The 13,072-nt window shown below is 34.9% G+C and overlaps 4 protein-coding genes across 4 annotated transcripts; 3 read left to right on the top strand and 1 right to left on the bottom strand.

The window, feature by feature from the left end:
* The first annotated feature begins 207 nt into the window (after positions 1-207).
* Positions 208-4,705, top strand: LOC124944843 (outer envelope protein 64, mitochondrial-like). Its single transcript, XM_047485188.1, has 12 exons — positions 208-553; positions 705-857; positions 975-1,225; positions 1,464-1,646; positions 1,827-1,971; positions 2,416-2,575; positions 3,005-3,139; positions 3,228-3,428; positions 3,755-3,879; positions 3,969-4,020; positions 4,198-4,267; positions 4,457-4,705. The coding sequence occupies exons 1-12, from the start codon at positions 306-308 to the stop codon at positions 4,537-4,539; spliced, it is 1,806 nt and encodes a 601-aa protein (XP_047341144.1). The 5' UTR covers positions 208-305; the 3' UTR covers positions 4,540-4,705.
* Positions 4,607-6,080, bottom strand: LOC124944842 ((3aS,4S,5R,7aS)-5-hydroxy-7a-methyl-1-oxo-octahydro-1H-indene-4-carboxyl-CoA dehydrogenase). Its single transcript, XM_047485187.1, has 4 exons — positions 5,919-6,080; positions 5,631-5,843; positions 5,315-5,556; positions 4,607-5,208 (listed from the first exon to the last, which is right to left on the bottom strand). Exons 1-4 carry the CDS (start codon positions 6,051-6,053, stop codon positions 4,809-4,811), a joined length of 990 nt encoding a protein of 329 aa, XP_047341143.1. The 5' UTR covers positions 6,054-6,080; the 3' UTR covers positions 4,607-4,808.
* A 1,080-nt stretch (positions 6,081-7,160) lies between these two features.
* Positions 7,161-8,653, top strand: LOC124945849 (14-3-3 protein 2-like). Its single transcript, XM_047486360.1, has 4 exons — positions 7,161-7,790; positions 7,911-8,033; positions 8,118-8,234; positions 8,338-8,653. Exons 1-4 carry the CDS (start codon positions 7,308-7,310, stop codon positions 8,401-8,403), a joined length of 789 nt encoding a protein of 262 aa, XP_047342316.1. The 5' UTR covers positions 7,161-7,307; the 3' UTR covers positions 8,404-8,653.
* Positions 8,654-10,065: 1,412 nt separating this feature from the next.
* LOC124944724 lies at positions 10,066-11,889 on the top strand. Its single transcript, XM_047485064.1, has one exon. The coding sequence runs from the start codon at positions 10,119-10,121 to the stop codon at positions 11,619-11,621; it is 1,503 nt and encodes a 500-aa protein (XP_047341020.1). The 5' UTR covers positions 10,066-10,118; the 3' UTR covers positions 11,622-11,889.
* The last annotated feature ends 1,183 nt before the right edge of the window (positions 11,890-13,072 follow it).

Below are 13,072 nucleotides of genomic sequence, written 5' to 3'. Positions count from 1 at the left end.
TAGAATTGATTAAAAGTAATTGATTAAAAAATTAATTTTGAATAATTTTTTTAAAGAGTCAAACAAAAAGGCATTAGAGTTGTTTACAAAGTATAACATTTAAAAAAACATAAAAACCCTAAAAGAAGGCTATTTCCACGCGCATGATGCTAGATTTCTTGTACTCTCTCCAAATTCGTTAAACCCTCGCTTTCTCTCTTTCATTCTTAAAACCCTGATCAAACCTTTAACGTATTATTGGAGGATTCTAGCTTTGGATTGTAGCTTTGTTTCTTTGATTGTAGCTGCTTTGATCGTTCTTTATTATGCCGAAATCATTCAGTCTTGAGAAAGTCAATGTTTCCAACCCCAAGGTATGGATCGTAGTCGGCGTCACCATCGCTGGAATAGTCATCCTTGCCGAGACCCGACGCCGGCGACTCATAGCTCGGCACTTAAACAGAGAAGATTTCGCTGCCTTCATCGACAGATTCCAGCTATTACCCTTCTCCCAGCCTCCGCCTCCGGCTGCTCGGCTGCCACTCTCCGGCTTAACATTTGCCATTTCGGACAAGTTCGTTTTCTTCCCATTTATATTTTTATACCCTTTTGTTGTATATTGATTACCCATATGGGAAGTATGGTGATTAGTGAGTATTCTTAGCAAAACTAAAGAAAAAGGGCCTTGGTTCTTATCTTTGATTATTTAAAGGTATGATATGCAGTATTGAGGTGAAAGACCATTTCACAGGGTTTGGAAACCCTGATTGGAAGAAGACGCATGAAGTTGCACTTAAGACTGCGGTGGTGGTGACAGCCTTGTTGAAGAATGGAGCTACTTGTGTTGGGAAGACTGTTATGGCTGAATTGGGTTATGGGTAATGATTATGTTCAAGTTCAATCTAATTGTTATGATTTTTGTATGATCATGCAAACATGTCATTTTAATGACGATGGAGGAGCCATCGCTGATTTTTGGTGGCTATATTATTCAGGATTACAGGTGAGAATGTGCATTATGGATCACCAATTAACCCACAATCGCCTTCTCACGTTCCTGGGGGATCATCTAGCGGTTCATCTGTGGCGGTTTCATCTGAACTTGTGGATTTTTCTCTTGGTTCTGACACAATTGGTTGTGTGAGAGTACCAGCTTCATTTTGTGGAATTCTTGGATATCGTCCATCCCATGGAACTATATCTTCTTTAGGAATCTTGCCAAATGCACAAAGTTTAGACACAATTGGTACGTGTTTTGGGTCTTATATGTTTTTTTAGGTTCCCTGATTTATGTCCTAATCTGGATCATGATTTTTATACCAAATGAAACAGATCATAATAATCCAGAAAACAATTTTATTCCAAACAAAATGAATCACTTTCAATTCGATTTTGGCGATTTTCCAATGATTGTGACAAAATAGAAGCTTCCAATGGACTCTTGTGTATTGCTAATTGTTACAACAAAAATGATGGTATTTCAGGATGGTTTGCCAGAAATCCATCTGTTCTGCATCATGTTGGCCATGTTCTACTGCAACTGAACCAGTTGGAATCTAGAAGAACTAGACGCTTTATTGTAGCTGATGATCTTTTCCAGCTTACCAAGATTCCTACGCAGAGGACTGTACATATTATTAGCAAAGTAACTGAAAAATTATCCGGCTGTAAGTTATGGATATATCTCTTTAGTTTGTTAGAGAAATTTCATCTTTCTAATGTCCTTGTACCAATATTTCTTAGTCCTGTAGAAGGTTTATGTCTCTTCTTGCTTATTTGAAAGTTATTGCACTGAAGATATCTGCACGATTCTAAAAACTTTTTATTTTCTTACCCTGAATTTGCAGATCAGTTACCCATACATAAAAATTTTGAACAATATATTGCTGCCAATGTACCCAGCCTGAATGGATTCTGTGAACGAGCGAACAGCCTACAAGTTGGAATTTCAACCCTGAAAGCTCTTTCTTCTGTGATGATTCTTCTACATAGGCATTTGCTCTACTCTAATTGCCTTCCTTCAATCGAAACTAAAGCTCAACAGCCCAGTTTGGGGATCAACCTTAAATGAGAATTTTGAATTTCAACCACGTATTTATATTGAAATTGGGCCCTGATCAAAGAGGATCAAATTGACCCATTATGTCATTGCATCTTGATGAACAAGATGCACATGATTCCTCACTTTCTGTTAGTTTCTAAACTCGATCCAAGATTCTAAAATGTAGGTTTATGAAGGATTCTATTGGACCGAAGAGTTTTTTTTTACCTTAATTCATGGCCTCTGCCTTTTTTTTTTCAATTTTGGATTAAGAGACTGAAGAAGCTTAGTTGTAATTTTTTTTTTCAAAAAAGAAAAATGATCACTAAGCAGTTATTATAAGACTGCTTATAGTGAACTTGAATAAATAACCTGTTGTTTTCTTGCTATCTCAGATATGAATTCCAGGCAAATCACGAGGAATGGATTAAGTCACATAAACCCAAAATGGGGCAAGATTTATCTGCTCTTGCAGCAACTACAATTGCCGATGACATTAAGATATTGTACAAAGTAAGAACTGAAATGCGTGTGGCGCTGAAGGGTCTTTTAAAGGTACTTTTAGTTTTCTTATGCATATTGCTCTTTTACATAACCTTATGCAGTGCAAGTGGAATATCTATCAGCACACTTGAATATTTTATTATCTTATACAATATTCAATTAATTCAAAATTTATACATGAATATTTCCCTCTTCTTTTAGTGATGGATCCTAAAAAGAATATCTGTATTCTGATTCATAAATATTTTCTGCATGAAATATTACTGGTCAAGAAAGGATCAGTTTTTATTGCTTTATCATGGGTTTAAATACTTGCTACTTGCAAGTATTTGGTGCTTATAGAAGCAATAAAGTTGAAACATGGTAGAATGTACTGTGAGGCTTGAATTGATACGATACAAGGATAACGTATGTATTAGTTATTTACTTGTTTCATATATAATGTAACACTTCTTTTGTGCTAATTACATTTTCCTTCAGGATGATGGTATATTGGTGATCCCAACAGTTCTTGATCATCCATTGAAACTTAAATCAAAGAAGGGGCTTTTAACCGACTTTCAAGACAGAGCTTTTGCTCTATCGAGCATTGCGAGTATGTCAGGCTGCTGTCAGGTAATTTTGATATGTTATAAAGCAAATGTCCTGATTTGATAACCCGTTTTCTCCCCTTTTGTTTGATTCTCCTCCTTATCCATACCAGGTTACAGTTCCACTGGGAAAATATGAAGACTTTCCAATCTCTGTTTCTCTTGTTGCACAACATGGAGCAGATAAATTTCTCCTTGATACTGTTTTAGACATGTACTCATCACTTCAGGAACAAGTCGCCTTTGTTTCCAAGTCCCTGCCTTTGCCTGATACCAATGGAAACATGGAAACTTCAGAGCTTTTGAAAGAAAAGGTTTGTAGGAGAGAATAATTGAATACTATTTACCAATTTTTTTCAGCCAAATTATAGGACAGGAGTATTCTAAAAGTGGCATTACTATGCATTTACATTTGATCGAATAAAGCCTAATGTTTGTCAAACTTAAATAAATAAATATCTTCTGGGCTTTGTCCATTCCATTTACTTTCAGGATGCAACTTTTATGCTTTATGCTAAGAGTAAATGGCTATTACCTTATTATTATCATTGTTCACTTTCTGGAATTGTATTGTGTTCCTTATATGTAGAGTAGAGGCATTGACTCTCAAGTTTTGTATGTGTTGATGTATTTAATTTAGGGTAATGCTGCATTCAAGGGAAAACAGTGGAATAAAGCTGTCAGTTACTACTCAGAAGCTATAAACCTGACTGAAAATGCAACTTACTTTTGCAATCGGGCAGCTGCTTTCTTGGAATTAGGATGGTAAAACATGCTGCATTAATCTTTCTGGATTCATTTTTTTGTTATAGATCCATTCGAAGGTTTTACCCTATTGATTTCCTTTTTTCCAGCTTCCAGGAAGCTGAAGTAGACTGCAACAAGGCAATATTGCTTGACAAGAAGGTTAGGAAACAGGCTTTTGATAATATAATCTGAGCATCCATGTCAATATCAGCTATTATGTTGTTTCTGCATACGGGTCTTGTTTCTTGCCATATATTTTGTCAGAATTTGCATTTTTCTGTCTGATTCACGTGATGCTTGATCTTCCTTGAAATGGTCTTTTGATTGTTTGTGTAGAATGTGAAGGCATATTTAAGGCGAGGAACTGCTAGAGAGTCACTTCTGTTTTATAAGGAGGCTCTTAAAGGTGAGGATGCAACTGTTAATTACTTAGGTCCTTGTTTGATCTATGAAAAATCAGGTTATTTGGTGAAAACACATTAGGTATATAAATGTATAATGAATAAATAGAGGTATTTTAGTTATGATGTAATTGATCATGAGACTGTTGATATCGAATATTATAACTCGATACTTTTGTGCTTGGTGATTGCAGATTTTAAGCATGCTATTGTCTTGGAACCGCAGAACAAAGTTGCCAAGCTAGCTGAGAAAAGGTTACAAAAACTGACAAGCTGATTTCCGATGATCCTTTCTTCGTGGATTGCTCAATTTTTGCCAAAAAGTTAGTGGTCCTTTTGAATGCTGTAAATTAAATTATACCTATCATGAAACAAACTTTGACCTTGAGAAAAGATCAATCTCTTCTCTTTAGGCTACTACCCATCAAATGTGGGTTTCATTTCAAACTCTTCAATAACTTTATTGCTAATAATTGAAATTTTGATACAAGCCACTCAAAAGAGTTCTCAGTCTCTGGGAATGAAAAAACTCTGATTATCAGTGCCCTAAAAGGTTGTGGAGATGAGAAGTTGAGCTCCTGAAACAAGGCAATTGATAACTTCAGCAGCAGGTAATATTTCCTTGATTAAACCTACTCCTTGGCCAGCATACATTGCCATGCTTTCAATTTCACCACTTGCTGTTGCATTTGGAACTGTCCCTGCAAATCTTCTCACATCTTTCTCCATTCCGTGTATGGTCGAGTGTCCAATAATGGGCTGATTGGTCTCGTTCTCCTCTTTTGGAAGACTAATCCATTCCGACATAAACTCTGTCCTTAAGGCTCGTTGTGGTGCCCCGGGCCACCTTGCCCTGCCAAATATGTCTGTGTATTCGGTTTCTTCAAGCTCAACCAACTTCCTCTTGTATATTGGATGTGCTTTACTTTCCTCCGTAGCAACAAACCTGCACAAATCAGTTTCATTAATACCCGGAAACACTTTCTTGATCTAAATCTGAACCCACATTATGGTGAGAAAGATACTTGACAGAAACAAATTTATTAAGAAACCTTGTTCCTAGGCAGATTCCCCGAGCACCCAAGGCCAGAGCAGCAACATAACCTCTGCTATCTGCAATTCCTCCAGCAGCAATAACCGGAATGTCTCGTTCACCGACAAGGTCAACTACCTTGGGCACCAGCGAAATTAATCCTTCCTGACCAATAACATGTCCTCCTGCTTCACGTCCTTGTACGATAATTGCATCGACTCCAACATCAATAGCCTTCTTAGCTTCTTCTACGCTCCCAACCTGTAAGTTGGCGAGTTATGGAAGAAGACAAATCAAACTCTTTTGAGTTTTGATTGATCAAGCAAGATAGTTACCTGGGGCACGACTTTAACCCCGGCTCTGTGAGCCTGATCGACTAACATCTGTGTACATTGACCCCAATAAAGCTGCAGAACCGCAACCTTCTCTTCCAGTATAACTCTTATATTCTCCTCGTGAGGAAATGCGAGAATAACTCCAACTCCAAAACCTTTGTCTGTAAGTTTTCTCGTTTGCGCTATCAGTTTCCTCAAATGATCCGGTGATTCCTGAATGAAACATACAACAATTACTTTGTAAGTAATTGAAAGAAAACAAATTAGGGTTAAAAAGATGTGACTGACCCAATCGGGAGCTCTAAGAAGGCCGATTCCGCCTGCATTGGCGACGGCAGCGACGAGTTCAGGTCCTGAGATATCGGGTCCTAAAGGTGCCTGTATGATTCCATATTCGAAACCCAATATTCCCTTCCAACCCATCTAAGATCTATGTTCTAAAGAGAAGTGTAATTGCAGCCAATATTTATAATTATGATTATGGGGCGGCGGAGTCAGCATTATTGGACGCATGTGTGCATAATGCGTCTGTGCTTGCGTAGCCATGAATGGTGGTGGTGGTTCTCAACTTCTTTTGCTAATCTACATTTTTATTATTTGTTTATTTGATATGCATAATCTATTTTGGAACTTTTTAAGTTATTGTTTTCTCAAAATAACTTTTTTTAGATCTCTAGTTTAATATGAGGGTGATTAGTATATCACAAAGTTCAAAATAAAATATTATAGTTTTTTTTATCAAGTATCTCGAGATAATATTTTCAAATACATCTTATTTATTAAATATAAAACAAATTTAATGTAAGTATTTTTATACATTGAATATGGTTCATTTTAACAACTTATTTATTAAATATAAAACTGTATATTCAAAAAGATTGAGATATATACAAATATTATAAGCATATTTTTTTTTTGTAAGCTTTAAGCATAATACAAACTTTTATGTAGAAATATTAGACATTTTATTCTATTAACTAAAAAGTTATTTTAAACTGATCACAAAAAAAAAAAAAAATCATTTTCCTTCCTACTAAAATAGTCTATATCTAGTACATCTTAATAATCTCAACTAAATGATATATCATTTTTACTATTTTTTTTATTAGGGTTTATTCTAAAACGGTTTAACATAACTTTACAATTATCCTCTCTTCTAACTTAGAAATAATAAAATATTATGTCTAGTTAAGATAATGGGTTCAAGTCCGTCAGACGACAAGTTTCATTTGTCTGGTTATGTGTGTTTGCGAAATATGTGCTTAACTCGCGTAAATTAGTCGCACTTTGAAACTCCGATGAAGAAGTGTAACCTAGTGTTTTAAAAAAAATTAAAAAGACTCAAATTTTAAATTATAGTTATTTTTTTTTTATTTTAATTTAAAAAAGATAATATTTTAAAATTTGATATATTGATAATTTTAATAATTTATTTATTAATTAAATAAAATGAATGGAGTTGAAAATTCTAAAAATAGGATTTAAAATGTACTGGACCCCTATAAGAACGGTGCGTGTGCGTTGGTTGATGGCCATATCTTTGATACTGTGTGTTTGTTCGTTCCTCTTTTTTCTCAAACATCTTCTCTCTTCCAAACTTCAAACCCAGATCAGATCAGATCTAATCTTTCATTTACCCTCATCAGATCTCATCTTTCTCTTACCCAGACCCAGATCATGGCCACCACTTCCGCCCGCGACGAGAATGTCTACTTGGCCAAGCTTGCAGAACAGGCCGAACGCTACGATGAAATGGTCGAATTCATGGAGAAGGTCGCCAACGGCCTCGAATCTGACGAGTTATCCGTCGAGGAACGCAATCTTCTCTCCGTTGCCTACAAGAATGTGATTGGCGCTCGCCGTGCCTCGTGGAGGATCATCTCATCCATCGAGCAGAAGGAGGAGTCTCGCGGAAACGCAGATCACGTTGCTTCTATTAAGGAATATAGGGGAAAGATCGAGACCGAGCTTTCTTCGATCTGTGATGGAATCCTGAAACTGCTTGATTCCAAGCTGATTCCTTCCTCTGCTACCGGTGATTCGAAGGTGTTTTATCTGAAGATGAAGGGTGATTATCATAGGTATTTGGCTGAATTTAAGACTAGTTCTGAGAGGAAAGATGCTGCTGAGAATACCCTTAATGCCTATAAGGCTGCTCAGGTTTGTTTTTGTCTTCAATTTGTGTGGATTTTGTGTCTAGGGTTGTTTATTTATCAATCAGGGTGCTGATCTGATGATGGGTTTTTTTTTTACATTCTATTCTTGAATTGGGTATTGCAGGATATTGCAAATGCAGAGCTGCCTCCTACTCATCCAATTCGACTTGGATTGGCTCTTAACTTTTCTGTGTTTTACTATGAGATCTTGAATTCACCCGATAGGGCTTGCAGTCTTGCAAAACAGGTTCATATCATCATCATCGTCATCATATTCACATTCATATTCAACAATCACCACTAATCTATCTTACTTTGCTGTTCAAACCAGGCCTTTGATGAGGCAATTGCTGAACTTGATACTCTTGGAGAGGATTCATACAAAGACAGCACTTTGATTATGCAACTCCTTCGTGATAACTTAACTTTGTGGACTTCAGACATGCAGGTAAAACTATTTGTGATATCAAGTCATCATTCATTTGCATAGTAGAGATTATTTTTACGCGAAAGAATCGATTTTTGTATTGTTTTGTTTATGAATGTTATAGGAGGATGGAGGTGATGAAATCAAAGAAGCAGCTGCAGTTGCAGCACCCAAGAACGATGAGGAATAGAACTGAAATTCTTTGTCTTGGTTTATTATTTAGGATATTTATTTAAATGACTTGGTGTAATGAACCATGAATCTGTTTTCTTTTTTTTGTTTTATTTCTTTGTTTCATCCATCTTCAAGATGTTGTTTTTCGAATTACTAAGCTGATTGTTTTCAGTTATAATGTTATCAGATGAGTGCATTAGCACTCTATCTGTATTGCTTAACTTATTCTCTGTGCAGAATGAATGCATTGCTCCTATTTCTGCAAATGTATGCTCTCTTTTTTAAATACTATTATGAAATCAATGATCAAATTTTCATATCCTGCTTTTATTATGATAGCCCTAACTTTTGCACTGATTTCATTTTGAACATGATTTTTCATCTATATGTGGATGGTGATACCAAATAGGGTAATATATCCCTCCTATTTGACAATAGTGTACAGGTTCATGTGTTTTTCCATGAAAGGATTTTATGGGTAGGCCAAATATTTGTGAAAGTTATGTCACTGTAAACATATGAAAAAATGTTGTCTGAAAATGGGTCTTAAAGGCGTCGGGACAAGTGCTAGCCTCGATTCGATAAGTAGGAGGTCGCAAAATTTAAGGCGTGAGTTTGGACAAAGCGGTTGGTGGTGCATATCTTGGTGGTAGTATTTTATTGAAAATGATGATTGTTTTGGGTCGTATAATGGTCTCATTTGCTTGCATATTTTTGGATTAGTGGGTTGAAATAGTCTAACAAATTTGAAAGAGATAATAGAATTAGGATTTAAAGGTATCTATTAATCATAGTATAAAAAATGTAGACCCATCATATCACAAACAAAGTTAGACGTCCAAAAAATGTAACAATGTTTCTCGATCGAAAATTAGTCATGGCTCGATGTTCCATCTAAAAAAGTAACCATGGCTAAGTTGACTTTATGTTCGACCCAAGAAAGCAACAATTACTTGATATTCAATCGAAAAAAAGTAACCATGGCTAATTTTAACCTATAAGAGTTTGACAATCGAAAATAATTTCGGTTCGATTTACTCTTTTTCTATTTGAATCTTATCTGAATTGTGAATTTACATTTTACTTAAAAATTGTTGAACATTTTCTTATATACAAATTTAGAAAATTATTATCAAGATATTTAAGTAATCTTAAAATGTTAAGCATATAACCATTTGAAAAATTATACATATATAAGATTGTCAAATATGGAAGTCATACAACTTTAGTTAGGATCTCATTTTCGTTCACATTATTATATTTTATTAGAATGGTTTATACATCCATTTCATAGTCCTCTTCGGTTTGAGATTTTAAAATAATTTAAATAAAATTAATTTTTAATAATAAACTTCTTAATAATTACGTCACTCATTTATTAATCAAAATATTAAAACAATTATTAATTTTTTCTCTATCTAAATTTTTTAAAAACCCAATTCAAACAAGACCATAATATCATCATATTAATTATTAAAAAAAATAATAAAAAAATTATATTTGAAAAAGAAAAATAAATAAAATAAAATTTTGAAAAGACAAAATGACAACACTAGCATCTAGCTGAATTCACTTGCGAATTGACGAAAATATCCATTGATACTTTTAGTGCGTCCAATCTCTTTTAAAACAAAGGTATGTCCTTTTTCGTAAAAAAACCCATCTGCTTATTTTCCTCTCACTCTGTAGTAGCAGGCTCACTTGTAATTTTAGTGAGAGAGTGTGAAGAAGATGCAACCGTTTAACACCGGCGGCGGCAGCAGCGGCGCCGGCAACAGCCGAGCGGAAGCTGAACGATGGCTCGAAATCGCCGAAAAACTTCTATCCGGTCGTGACCTAATCGGAACCAAGACATTTGCGATCCGTGCACGTGAATCCGACCCGAGATTCGATGCCGCCGAATTAGTACTCACAGTCGCCGACACTCTCATCGCCGGCGAGAAGAGGATCAATAATCAGCCGGACTGGTATGGTATTCTTCAACTTCCACCTCCTTGTAGTGACTTGGAGCTCATCGCGACTAAGTATCGCCAGCTTGCGTTACTTCTAAACCCTCATAAGAACCGACTTCCTTACGCTGATGAAGCTTTCACGCTTGTTTCCTACGCCTGGTCAGTTCTTTCGGACCCTAGCAAAAAGTTTTTATATGACAATGATCTTAATTTGTTTACGAGATTTGATCCGGCTCCGAGTCGCAGACAAGAAATCGATCTCCGATTTGTTCATAATCCAATGCAACAGCAACCGGAGCAATCTCAACCTCAACAGCAGCAGCAGCAGCAGTTTGATAGTGCAAACCTTGGAAATGAACAACAAAATGTCAGATCTATGGACGAAGACAATAATGTCTGTGAAGAAGAAGGTGAAATGGAGGACAGTGATGGTGATGATGATGACGAATCGCCTTTTTGGACTGCATGTCCTTACTGTTATTACATGTACGAATATCCTGGTATATACAAAGACTGCACCTTTAGGTGCAATAACTGTGAAAGGGCATTTCATGGTGTGAAGATTGTATCTCCTCCCGTTGATGGTAAGGAGACACATTACTGCTGTTGGGGGTTTATTCCATTGGCGGGTTCAATTTCAAATTCTTCGAATAACAAAAAAACTTGGACTCCTTTCTCCCAGATGGTTTCCGTTCATCCTGATGTTAACAGGAAACCCCTTAGGCAGGAATCTGGTCCTAGGGTTCATGTTGATGTTGATGATGATGATGATGGTGGTGGTGGTGGTGGTGGTGATGAAGAGGACTACTATGATGATGATGAAATCCTTATTGATAGGTCATCGAGCGATGGTTCTGATGATGACTGGGGTACCAACAGTAAGAGTAAGAAAAAGAAAGCCAAATATGCAGCTGCAGCAAAGGGAAAAGGTCCTATGAAACATGACAACCATGGGAAAACAGAGAAAGTGGGAGATCCTCATTCTTCTTCACCAGTTGTTGCAATGGCGCCACCACCATCAATGGGTTTGAAGAAGAATCATGAGGGTAATGTTCCAAAACAATGGGGGAAATTGGACTTGAATGTTGAGTTTAGTAAGGAGGAAGAAGAGCCTACTTCAGGGATGATGAGGTTTGGAGCTGGGGCAATCCATGCTGAAGAAGAAGATGAAGAAGAAGAAGGGATTGAAGGGATAGGTTTCTTTGAAGGTCTTGATGAATTCTTGAGCAGTTTGCCTATCCTTAATGTTGTTGGAGAAGAAGATAAAGTTAAGGCAGCCTAATTAATCTGTTTATCTTGGTTTTTAGGTATGTTAAATATATATAGTTAAATCAAATATATATTACACATCTTATGGAAAACCCTAAAAAATTGACTACTTTCTTCTTCCCTCCAAAGGGGTAATTGCATTATCTTTCATTAGTTTCTTTGAATCAGATCTCCATCATCTTCAACCCCTTGCCAAGTCTGGTGATTTCTTTTCAATTGCTCTTTTAATCCATTTCAGAAATCAATTATTTATTTCTACAATTGTTTTATTTAAAACAGAATTATACAAGTTCAGTGCACTTTTTTTTTATAAATTTCTTGTCATGTTAGGATTTATAGGTTATTTGTATAATTTTTAAACCTTAAACCATTACCAAAAATGTATATGATTATTAGACCCACTTGAAAGCACCATTTTAAATTTGACTTCTTTTTATTTATTGTCAAGAAAGAGACAACAAATATCTATCCATTTAAGAAAAGGAAACAAGTCATAGAAATCAATTGAACTAAAACTACTAATGGAATTATTTGGATTTTGTTTTCTTTAAAAAATATGGGTTTAATAAGAAAATAAGGGAAAATTTATTTATTTGAGTTTGTAATTGATTTAATTATTATTATTTTTTAATTTAAATTTAATTAAAAGAAAGTAAGAATATTTTATTATTTTAGTTGATAAAATAAATAATTTGATTATTAAAATTATAATGATGCAATTAATATAAAAAATTAAAAAATAGTGAAATAAATATTTTGACAATTTAAAAATTGTAAACTCATTTAAAAAATCATTGCAACTTTTTTTAAATATATGAAGTTATATTTTCAACATAATTATATTTTTAAAGTTTATTTTAATATAATTGAAGGGATAAAGACAATTGTGTACTATTTATATATATTTATTACGTTTTTTTAAATACTAAAATGTGTTTTTTTCTAGCCAATTTTCGATAATAAGTATTTATATATATATAATGATGCTTAATTTTTAAAGTGTCCGGATTGCCGGGTCGAGAGCTATGGTTAATTTGGATATATGTGAGAGTAAATAGATACTTGGGTCGGATTGTGGGTTGACCCGCCCATAAACTTAAAACGGTTAAAAATAAAATTAACAATGTTATAGGTATGGTAAGAACTTGCAACCTAACAAAAACAAGTACAACATTTTAACCAACTAGGCTAATAACACTTTATATTTTAAATTCAACCCAAAATTTGATAAACGCGTGACATTTTAACAATATAAGCTCAACTTTTTAACTAACTAATCTATATATATATAATGATGCTAAATTTTTAAAGTGTCCGGATTGCCGGGTCGAGAACTGTGGTTAATTTGGATATATGTGAGAGTAAATGGATACTTGGGTCGGATTATGGGTTGACCCGCCCATAAAAATTTTATCATAATTTTTTTTTCACAATTTTTTATATTTTTACTCGTGCATTTGCACG

Source organism: Impatiens glandulifera, chromosome 7 (genome assembly GCF_907164915.1).
Source record: "Impatiens glandulifera chromosome 7, dImpGla2.1, whole genome shotgun sequence".
Lineage (NCBI taxonomy): Eukaryota > Viridiplantae > Streptophyta > Magnoliopsida > Ericales > Balsaminaceae > Impatiens > Impatiens glandulifera.
The sequence above is the reverse complement of the archived record's forward strand: the minus strand, read 5'-3'. Positions and strand labels throughout refer to the sequence as shown.

Excerpts from the sequence above, each read along its gene's own strand:
- LOC124944843 (XM_047485188.1), top strand. The coding sequence starts at position 306 with ATGCCGAAATCATTCAGTCTTGAGAAAGTCAATGTTTCCAACCCCAAG. Across the intron at positions 554-704 it reads ACATTTGCCATTTCGGACAA|TATTGAGGTGAAAGACCATT; the intron begins GTTCGTTTTCTT and ends TATGATATGCAG. Across the intron at positions 858-974 it reads ATGGCTGAATTGGGTTATGG|GATTACAGGTGAGAATGTGC; the intron begins GTAATGATTATG and ends TATATTATTCAG.
- LOC124944842 (XM_047485187.1), bottom strand. The coding sequence starts at position 6,053 with ATGGGTTGGAAGGGAATATTGGGTTTCGAATATGGAATCATACAGGCA. Across the intron at positions 5,844-5,918 it reads TTCTTAGAGCTCCCGATTGG|GAATCACCGGATCATTTGAG; the intron begins GTCAGTCACATC and ends TGTTTCATTCAG. Across the intron at positions 5,557-5,630 it reads GGGTTAAAGTCGTGCCCCAG|GTTGGGAGCGTAGAAGAAGC; the intron begins GTAACTATCTTG and ends GCCAACTTACAG.
- LOC124945849 (XM_047486360.1), top strand. The coding sequence starts at position 7,308 with ATGGCCACCACTTCCGCCCGCGACGAGAATGTCTACTTGGCCAAGCTT. Across the intron at positions 7,791-7,910 it reads ATGCCTATAAGGCTGCTCAG|GATATTGCAAATGCAGAGCT; the intron begins GTTTGTTTTTGT and ends TGGGTATTGCAG. Across the intron at positions 8,235-8,337 it reads TGTGGACTTCAGACATGCAG|GAGGATGGAGGTGATGAAAT; the intron begins GTAAAACTATTT and ends TGAATGTTATAG.
- LOC124944724 (XM_047485064.1), top strand. The coding sequence starts at position 10,119 with ATGCAACCGTTTAACACCGGCGGCGGCAGCAGCGGCGCCGGCAACAGC.